Genomic DNA, 11361 nt, shown 5'->3' with positions numbered 1-11361 from the left:
TCCTCCTCCTCTTTTTCTTCTTCTTCTTCTTCTACTTCCTCTTCTTCTCTTCCTCCTCTTCCTCTTCTTCTCTTTCTATTCTTTCTCTTCTTCTTCTTCTATTCTTCTTCTTTCTTCTTCTTCTTCTCTTCCTACCCCTTCTTCTCTTCATCTTCTTCTTTTTCTTCTTCTCTTCCTCCCCCTCCACCTTTTCTTCTTCTTTTTCTCTTCCTCCTCCTCCTCCTCCTCTTCTCTTTCTATTCTTCTTCTTCTTCTCTTACTCCTCTGCATCTTTTCCTTCTTCTTCTTCATCTTCTACCTCTTCTTCTCTTTCTATTCTTCTTCTTCTTTTCTTTCTATTCTTCTTCTTCTCTTCCTCCTCCTCCTCCTCCTCTTCTTCTTCTTTTTCCTCTTTCTATTCTTATTCTTCTCCCTCTTGTTCTCTCTATTCTCCTCCTCCTCCTCCTCCTCCTCCTCTTCCTCCTCCTCCTCCTCCTCCTCCTCCTCTTCTTCTTCTTCTTCTTCCTCTTCTTCTTCTTCTTCCCTGAAAAGCTCGCCACATTTGGAAGACACAAACCCAACCTGTAAGTGGTGGACTCCTAAAGTCATATACACAGCGGCTATACCGAGAGAGAGAGACCATCACCCGACGGAAACTGCAACGAGGAAGCGGCCGCTAAGATAGAGAGAGAGAGAGAGAGAGAGAGAGAGAGAGAGAGAGAGAGAGAGAGAGACGCGCGCCACGGCGGAGGATTTGAAGAAGTCCTTGCCGTGGTTACCGAGCTTGTCGCTATCTAGGCCAAGGTCCTTGATACACCGTCCTCCTCCACCCTCCTCCTCCTCCTCATCCTCCTCCTCCTGCCGCACACACCCACTTCCGTCTCCCGGACACCTCCTCTCCCACCCCACCCGACCCCGAGGGACCTACGTAGGTTGGTACCATCCCAGGCCACCAGGTAAGACCATCTCTCTCTCTCTCTCTCTCTCTCAGTTTATACATACATACATATATATATATATATATATATATATATATATATATATATATATATATATATATATATGCATGTATATATTTATTTATTTATTTATTATTACCTTTCTAACCAAGGCCTTCAAGTCTTCGTTCCTGAATCTGGCGCGAAAATCATATTCGCGGTTTTCCCGACTAGTTATTTTCGCTACATTGGGATAAGGAGCTGTGTAACCTTGTAGAGGTGCAGTGGCTTAAACCTACCATAAGACTGCTTGGGGGGTTATGTTTGGAACTCTGTGACCTTTTAGGAAGCAATAGGCTTATGGATGGTACAAATTAACAGCTCTGAGGGCTCACGACAGGCCTAGCAAGCCGGTGAGCTGCTATAAATTGCTCATGAACCGCACGACTTACTTCAGGACAGACCATTGATACAAAGGATGCCCGGGCACATACTGACTCGGAATGTTATTGGACATGGACAGGGAAATAAATCTTTGAGATTAGGAAAAACAATTAATCTAAAGTAACTTTGAGAGGTAAGGAGGAGGAGGTAATCATGATGATGAGGAGGAAAAGAAAAAATAGACCATTTTGGGGCTGTGGTGAAACCCGTTTACCAGGAGAAGGAACAAAATTATTGCATAACAATTACCAATTCTTTTACAAACGGTGGAAGAACCGCACGACACGGAGTAGGTTTTATTGTGAGTGAAGAGCTAGCTGGAAAAATTAGTCATCTAGAATTCAAATGTGATAGGATTATTTTAGCATTTCCTTAAAGTTAGGAACATTTCAAGCCAGCATAATTCAGGTGTATGCACCACAGCAGGGCCGCCCTCAAGAAGAAAAGGAAGAATTCTACAGACATCTACAAGAAGTAAAAGATTCTGTCCATATGTAGAGAATACATTAATAATTGGAGATATGAATGGACATATTGGGCAAGACAGGACAGGCATAGAGAGCATATTAGGACCATTTAGCATTGGAGACAGAAATAGAGAAGGAGAAAACATAATTGATTTTTGCATACTAAACCAGATGTCCATTATGAATCTTTTCTAATCATAGAGACAGCCACAAGTGGACGTGGTACCGATGGAACTCGGCTTTAGGAGCATATACTGAAAAATCAATGATTGATATGGCAATAACAAATAACAAAAATATGGTCAGAGATGTAAAAGCATCCCCTCTGTGTCATTCGATTCAGATCACAGGCTTCTCTTAATTAAATTAAAGATGACAAAACCCAAACCAATTAAAAGCCAAGTGAGAGAAAGATTTATTTTAGAGAATATGAGAGAGAGGAGTGCTTAGTTAGATATCAAAACGAAATAAGTAGAGCTAAACAATGCAACAGGATAGCAATGACCCAAATGAAAATGGAGACACTTTAGAATGGCTGTAGTGGGGTGCTGCTAATAATACAGTGCAAAAGAAAAGAGTTCGAGGTAGGAGGAAAAAACAAACAAACTGCTTGGTGGACCCCCACACTAAAGGCCGCTGTTGCAAACAAAATGAAACTCTTCAGAAAATGGATGAAAACTTTGAATTTGGGTGAAGTCACAATATAACTAGAAGCGTCGAGAGAAACGGAAAGAATAAAAGCTCAAACAAAAAGAGAAACATGGGAAAGAATAGGAGAAGATCTGGGAAATGATCTCCAAGGTACCAGAAAACTCATATATAGCACTGCCAAAAACTATAGAAAGGGAAGCCAACCACCCTCTTATGTAATCAAAGACCCTATGGATGGGGACAATTTTAACCGAACCCCGAGAAAGAAATTGAATTAGGATGGAAACATCACTTTGAAAACACTACTAAACAACGGAAACAATGACCTTGAAGAGCATGTAGAATTTGATGTGGTTGGGGATGCAGAACCTCATAACAAACACTGGAGTTAAAAAATGCTCTCAAGAGGATGAGAAATGTAAGGCCCCTGGAGTGGATACAATACCTGCAGAGCTCCTTAAAAACATGGGGAGGATGGAGTCATCTGGCTACTAGAGCTAATCGACATACTCTGGAATGGGCAAATGCCACCTGAAGACTGGAGAAGAGATCTAATATGCCCAATCTATAAGAAAGGTGACAAGACAAACTTGCAGCAATTATAGAGGAATATCCCTAATGTCAACAATGCTTTTAAAGTATATGAAAGAATACTTGAAACTAGATTGAGAGGATATGTTGAACCAAAGCTGGGTGAATGGCAAAACGGTTTTCGACCAGGAAGAGGGACAACTGATATGATTTTCTCCCTCAAGATGATATTTGAGAAGAGCTGGGAATGGGACAGGGATAGATATATTGGCTGTTTTATAGATCTAGAAAAGGCTTTTGATAGAGTACCAAGAATGAAAATATGGGATGCCTAAAAGACCCTTAACTATGGAATCCTGAGAAACTTATAAGAGCAATTTATAACACCTATCAAAACATCAGATCCAGAGTAAAAACAAATCAAGAGAATGAAGACTGGTTTGAAAGAATAAAATCAGGAGTAAGACAGGGCAGCGTCCTTTCGCCACTTCTTTTTATATTGTTCTTAGATAAATGTATGAGGGAACTAGGTGAGGATGAAGCTGCAGATATGACCATCAACCTTATGTATGCAGATGACCATGCAATGATCGCCTCAGCGCAGAATCTCTCCAAGAAAACGGTCAACAACTGGAACGCGATCTTAACAGCTAATGGATAGCGGATCAACAAGAATAAGACAGAGATCATGCACTTATCAACGAACACCAAGTAACGTAGATGTAGAATTAGAAGGTCAGACATTGAAAACAGTGTAGCATTTCAAATACTTAGGAGTAGAGTTTAGTGACAAAACGATTCAAAACTGGAAACAAAAACTACCCCGAATACAGAAATTCAGTAACAACCTGTATCTGCTCTACCCACTAATGAAAGACAGAATATCCTCGCAAAGTGAAAACCATAATATACCTCTCTATTTTAAGACCAATATTGACTTATGGCCATGAATCATGGACATTAACATCAAGAACTAGAAGCCAACTTCAAGCAGCTGAAATGAAAGCCCTAAGACTCATAAAAGGTGTAACAAGACTAGATAGGCTACGAAATGAAGACATTAGAAGAGAACTGGGGAGTGGAGGGGATACTAGATTTGTGGAGAGAGGACAGCTTAGATGGTTTGGACACACCAAAAAGAATGGAGGAGGAGCGATTACCTATAAGGTTTTTTGGAATGGACCACCGGAAGGAAGGAGACCGGTAGGAAGACCAAAAATGAGATGGCTACAACACATAGAGAGAGGAGTAGAGAGGAGGAGGCTCTATAGTTTGCGGGAAGTTGATGAGATGAGGCTCTATGATGATCGCCAAAGAATGGAGACTGTTCCTGAAGCAGGACGACTGACAGGCCTGGAGGCCTACCTGGCGTCTGGTGAGAAAGGTGAGAAAGGTAGCTAGTTAGTTTCACGATTTTCTAGGCTAGTTATTTTCGCGATTTTCACAGCTAGTTATTTTCACGATTTTCCCGGCTAATTATTTTCGCGATTTTCATGCCTAGTTATTTGCACTATTTTCGCGAATTTCCCGGCTAGTTATTTTCACGAGTCTTGATTATCTTCCCGTGTCTTAAATCTTACCTTTTAAAAGTATTTCATTATCCTAGCTTAATCTTTATTGCAGTTAGACCTTTGGTACGTTTTCCTATCTGTATGGGATCTTTAGATCAAGTTTGCACACATGCATGTACACACACACATACTACTCCATATATATATATATATATATATATATATATATATATTATATATATATATATATATATATATATATATATATATATATATGGTGTATAAAAATCTTTATTGTATGTATATAATGTATATGTGTGTGTGTATGTATCTATGTACGTATATGTGCGAGCTCTTTCTAACAGAGATGGTAAAATGACGGCAGTATGCATAACAACGTTTATAAGCTATGCACATGCGCGCCACCGAACGCTCTCAAAAACAAAAACGAATCGTTCACATATCGATGTAGCTTTAAACCACACAAAACTTCTCCGAAAAAACACCACATCATGATGTAACCGAAATGGCTTTTTTTTTTTTTTTTTTTTTGCTTTCATTCCATGACCATAATGTGTGCGTAACTTTTTTGAATAACATAAAACCGAATGGACGTATATACAGAGCGGTTGCTAGCTGCTAGCTTGCAGTGTTACACTCGCTGAACACGGTTGTTTTGTAAACCACTCCTATTGCAACGCCTGATCTCTGTGAACAAGCCTTTGAAATCAAGGCTTGGGTTAGAAACTGAGTGAATCTCTTATCACGAGGGTATATGTAATGTTCTAAGGGGTCCACAATAATAATAAAGAAATATGTTAAGAGTTCGCGTATAGTTTTAAAAACACTTTGTAAAGCTTTCGAACCCTTCCCTAGGTTAATCTTCAGTCCAAAAAAGTCTTATTATTATTATTATTATTATTATTATTATTATTATTTTATTATTATTATTATTATTATTATTATTATTCATAGAAATCTCATAAATGCACGAGTCATTAAAATTATGAAGAAATCCAATGGTGTAATTGTAAATATAGCTGTTTTAGAAATACATTTCCAAAAGAAATATACCAACATCTTCACCACTATTATTATTATTATTATTATTATTATTATTATTATTATTATTATTATTATTATTATTATTATTATTAAGCTGTTGGTTTTATTACTGACAGGCATTCATTCTAGTGCATGAACTATACATAACAAAATGTATTACTATACGAAAATGATTGGCAGTTGAAAGGCTTACGATTTATCGTAAAATATAAACGTAGCCGTGTGGTTTAGAACACTTCACTGTGCGTCCTGAATTCTTGGTTCCATGGTTCGCGCCCATGAGCCGACGAATTTCTTATCGTCTAAAAAAAATTCTCCTTCGGTTGATATATGTAAAAATATATTCATTCCGAGGTAGAGCGAATTAGATATTGTAAAGGATATTTGTAGCTTAACATATACGTAGAATACATATATATTTCTTCAAGGTCTTTCGCCAACCAACACCGGATGATAATCGTTCACCTCGAAGAACCAGTTCTGTCCTTGTGAGATTCTTCTTTTGTCGTATTATCTTTTTTTATTTATTTTTCTTTTTTTTCGTCCCCCTACCCCCCTTTTTTGTCCTGTTCCTCACTTCCCTTTCTCCTACCTCTCCCTGGTTTTTTTCTTTCCCCCCTTTTTTTTGTCTCCTTTATGGTCCCCATTTCTCTTCACCCATTCACCTCCCCCCCATTGACGGCTTACTCTCTCTCTCTCTCTCTCTCTCTCTCTCTCTCTCTCTCTCTCTCTCTCAACTTTCCCTTCCTCAGTTTCATATCCTGTGCTCAACCCACTTTTTCCTCCAGTGGTCAGGGTTGCTATTGATTCCTCAGTGGGGCATCTTTTGGGGGAATCAAATTTTGGGGTGGTGTGGGGTTGAGGGGTTGGCGGGGAGACGTAGGGGATGAGGAGTAGGAGGGGTTGGGGTTGGGGTGGTTGAGGGGATGGGAAAGATGGGTAGAAGAGAGATTATTTACGTTACATAATGAATGACTGGCCAAAAATTACATATCGTGTGAAATGCGAGTATGAATGATAGTTTTTCTTTTGTTGAAAATGTAACAAATGAAATAAGTTATTAAAGCGACGCATATCACATAATATCACCTTCGCTTTACCTTGAGAATTACTTATACCCGAGTGATAAGTGCATCTGCCCCGACGAATCCTACCCGGGGCAGATCACACTCTTATCACTTGGGTATAAGTAATTCCCAAGGTAAAGTGAATTTGAAATATGTGATAGGCGTAATATGATATACACGATATATATATATATATATATATATATATATATATATATTATATGTATATATTACAATATACGTATATATATACATATATTATATATATATATATAAATATGGATATATATATATATATATGAATAACTTGATCACGAAGTATATAAAACGTGATGCTATGTATAAATAAAGGTTTTTTGCCACGAAGGAAAAAATGAAAAAAGCGAGATAGCCAAGTACTTTGCGTGTGATTAAGTGCAAGATTTAGAGCTATGTATATATAGTATATATAGATATATATAATTATATATATATATATATATATATATATATATTATATTAATATATATAATAGATATTAATATTATATATATATATATATGAAATAACTTATCACGAGTATATAAAACGTGATGCTATGTATAAATAAAGGTTTTTTGCCACGAAGGAAAAATGAAAAAAAAGCGGAGATAGCCAAGTACTTTGCGTGTGATTAAGTGACAAGATTTATATATATGTATATATATATATATATATATATATATATATATATAATATATTATATATGTGTGTGTATGTATATATAAATATAAATCTACAGACATGCATATTACAAAGAGGACTGTATGACACAGAAGGTTCAAACTGAGGAGATTATTTATATTCAAGCTTCGGAAATAATCTCCTTTTTTTTTAAACCTTCTTATTGAGGGTCCTCTTTGTATTGTACACACACACACACACACACACATTTATTTTCTTAGTAAAGACGAAAGCGCTTGGATTTTTGCCTATCTGTTGTCAGTCAGACAAATAATATATCCGGGAGGCAGGCTGCTGTCCTTTCACAGCCTGTCACACACAGCTGTCCGAAAAACTTGATTCCGAAAAACAGATTTGGATGAAGGTGACAACAGGACACTTTCCTCCTCCTCCCCCTCCCCCCTCTCCCCACCCTCCCACAATGACATACTCCTCCCTCTCCCTCCCTCCCCCCCACCCTACCATGCATCACCTTCGTCTTTTTTTTTTAAATATAAAAGTGATCATCTCCCCCTGTGAAGACAGAAAATTAAGTCCCTTGAACCGTTAGTTGTCATTATTGTCAGTCTCGTGGAGGCCGACGGAATGGGCAGTATATATGATTGCCTTATTTAGCCCCCGGTGAGTAATGGTCTCCTTCTATTGGTGCATCTTACTATTGCGCCCAGAATAGCTGATGTTCACATGTATTGTAATGGATTTTTGCTCTCTCTCTCTCTCTCTCTCTCTCTCTCTCTCTCTCTCTCTCTCTCTCTCTCTCTCTCTCTCCTTTTATTGATGACCGCATGCTCAGTACATAAATAAATAAATTATATATATTTGTTGAAAGCACAAGCAAGCACTTATCACTTAACAAGCAAAAGTTTTAAGTAGTACCTTCTAAGGCCAACCTTGTTTGCTTTCGCCCGGTAGTACTTTCTATTTCAACCAGTGCCCATATACCCACCCACCCCCGAAAAAAAAGCCCTTATCCTTACCTTCCACCCCTGGGCAGGTCATTCCCCCCCTCCTCCCCCCTGCCCCACCCATGAGAGTCCTATAGGCCTTTCTCCTTCAGGGGCCTATTCGCAGATGTCCTTTCTGATCTTCGGAAAGTGAAAGTTTCGGAAGCTCTTTCTCTCTCTCTCGTCTTTCCTTTGACCCACATCCTTTCGTGTGCCCACAGGGCGGGTATCGCCTCCCCCACCCCCTCTCTTCCCTGTGGTTGTGTCCTAATCCTCCTCCTCCTCCTCCTGCTTTATCCTATTGCCCCTCTCCCCCTTATTCCCACACACACCTCCTCGTCTCCTATGTCAGATAATCCTTTGTCCGCCGTTAGCTCTCTCTCTCTCTCTCTCTTCTCTCTCTCTCTCTCTCTCTCTCTCTATTTATTTCTATCTCACAAACACACTTAGTTTCCATAGCCATCAATATTTTCTTCGTTTCTCTCCCTCTCTTTTTTTTTCCAAGGGTCCCTTTTTATGACCTATAATTATAGTTAACCTACTTCAACCTGCTCTCCGGCCCTATAGGGTGAACTTTGACCTTTACTCCTTGACCCTTAAGTAGAAGATAAGACACAAAACATTTGAAAGGGTAATTATTGGTTTTTTGCCTCTGCAGATCTCACGAGGTCACCACGATGGTGACTGTATAAAAATATAATACTTGACCTCTCTTGCGTTGTATTGTGAAGTTACAGATTATCCTACAGGTAATTAACACTTTCGATGATAGTGACGTGATCTTATTGATGATGGCGATAATCTTATGAAAGATGATAGTGATGTGATCTTATTGATGATAACGTGATATTATTGGGGGATGATAGTGATTTTATGGAGGCTGATGATGTGGTCGTATGCATCATGAGGTTATGATGTGATCTTGTGAATGATGATGATGTGATCATATGGATTAAGATTATGTGATCTTATGAATTAAGATGATGTGATCCTCTTATTGAGGATGCTAATGATATGATCTTGTTGATGATGACGTAATCTTACGGAGATTGATAGTGACCTTATGAATAATTATGTTGAGATCTTATGGATGATGTGATATTCTTATTGAGGATGATAATGATGTGATCTAATTGATTGTGCAGTGATTTTATGGAGGAGGATGATAATGATGTGATTTTATGAATGATGTCAATGATGATATGATCTTGTGGAGGATGATAATGATGTTATCTCATTGATGGTGACGTGATCTTATGGATGATGACGATGATGATATTGATCTTATGGCTGACAATGATGAAGATCTTCTCTCAGGTAGGACGGGACGGTGCGTAACATCCCAGCTACCGGAAGGTGCTGTCTCGAACGTTAATAAAGATAAGCATTATTATTTTTGCTGTTTTATTTAAATATTTTATTTTTATTTTTAATGATAATCTTTTTTATTTTTTTTACTTCAATTGTGTTTAAATGTTTTTTAAATCATTCCCCGCAACTGTGCCTTATTATATTAATCTCTGTCTCTGTATTGTTATTACATTATTCACTTTCCCTTCCATTCAGTGAAGAATCTTCATTCTCATTCACTTCACCAATCCATTATTTTTTTTTTCTTTCGTCCAACTCTCGCCTATTCTCTCTCATTCATTTTCCCCTACCTCTCGTTTTTAATTTAGGTTGTTATTCCTATTTTTTGTTATTTATTTCATTCGCTAGAATGAAATTAAATCTCCGTTTAATACCATCTAATTTAAATGAGGTCTTATTATTATACTTTGTATGTATATATGCAGATTAATTTCGAGTACTGTGGTCGTATGTATGTATGCTGTATGCAAATTAATTTCAGGTAGCGAGGTCCTGTTATTATACGTTTGTATGTATGTATGTATGTATGTATGTATACAGAATCCACTGATCATTTTTACCAGATACATATGTATGCAGCTTAATTTCAAGTAGCGAGCTCCTGTTACTGTATGTATGTATGTATGTATGTATGTGTACAATTTCAATTTCAAGTAGCGTGGTCCTTTTATTCTATGTATGTATGTATGTATGGATGTATGTATGTATGTATACAGCTTAATTTCAAGTAGCGAGGTCCTGTTGTTCTATGTATGTATGTATGTATGTATGTATGTATGTATGTATACAGCTTAATTTCAAGTAGCGAGGTCCTGCCTGTCCTATGTATGTATGTATGTATGTAGCGAGGCCCTGTTATTCTATGTATGTATGTATGTATGATGTATACAGCTTAATTTCAAGAGGCGAGATTTGAAGCCTATTCTAAAGAGCTTCTGTCGTTTTTTCCCAAGACCTGTAGAAAAAGAAACAAGTGGTGCGCTGTAGCCATTACTTAAGAAGTTTCTTCGCAGCGTCCCTTCGGCCCCTAGCTGCGACTCCTTTCATTCCTCTTTTTACTAGACCTCCTTTCCTATTCCATCTTACTTTCCTCAACCCTGACTTAACGATTGATTCTTGATAGCGACTTCTTTGAGGTTTACCTCCAGTTACACCTTTCAACCTTTGCTGTCAGTTTCGGCTTTGGCGTAAATTCTATGTTCTGTCTATCTATCTGTCTATCTATCTATCTGCAGATGAAGAGAGACGTTCAGGGATGAGTCATTCACCCGACCATGGAGAGGATTCCTTGGACCTTCCTAATCTCCGAGGTATTTCGCTAACGTTCCTTTAACCGTCCCCCCCCCCAACCTCCCCCACCTCCCCCCTCCCCACCTCCCGGTCTGCCAAAGTAGTACGTTAACGGTTGACGTTGCCGATTTCCTCTCTCTCTCTCTCTCTCTCTCTCTCTCTCTCTCTCGCTAGTTTTATGGTCTGATCGTAAAAGTCTGTCCTTACATATAAAGTTAGCTTTTAATGGGACAGCATTAGCTCTCTCTCTCTCTCTCTCTCTCTCTCTCTCTCTCTCTCTCTCTCTCTCTCTCTCAAAAGTTTAAACATACCAAAAGGTACTCTAATGAAACAGTGTTATCACCTTTCTCTCTCTCTCTCTCTCTCTCTCTCTCTCAGCGCCTCATAAAAGTTTAAACATA

At 38.3% G+C, this 11361-nt stretch overlaps 1 protein-coding gene across 1 annotated transcript in view; it reads right to left on the bottom strand.

Moving 5' to 3' along the window:
* Nucleotides 1-312: 312 nt before the first annotated feature.
* Nucleotides 313-11361, bottom strand: part of LOC135198277 (histone H3.v1-like) — a 25912-nt gene continuing 14863 nt past the window's right edge. Inside the window, exon 4 of the mRNA XM_064225848.1 lies at nt 313-561. Coding sequence (XP_064081918.1) covers nt 313-561 — 249 coding nt within the window. The remainder of the gene's footprint in view (nt 562-11361) is intronic.

This window comes from Macrobrachium nipponense, chromosome 22, assembly GCF_015104395.2.
Source record: "Macrobrachium nipponense isolate FS-2020 chromosome 22, ASM1510439v2, whole genome shotgun sequence".
NCBI lineage: Eukaryota > Metazoa > Arthropoda > Malacostraca > Decapoda > Palaemonidae > Macrobrachium > Macrobrachium nipponense.
Note: the sequence above shows the minus strand (reverse complement) of the source record. Positions and strands in the feature narration are given on the sequence as shown.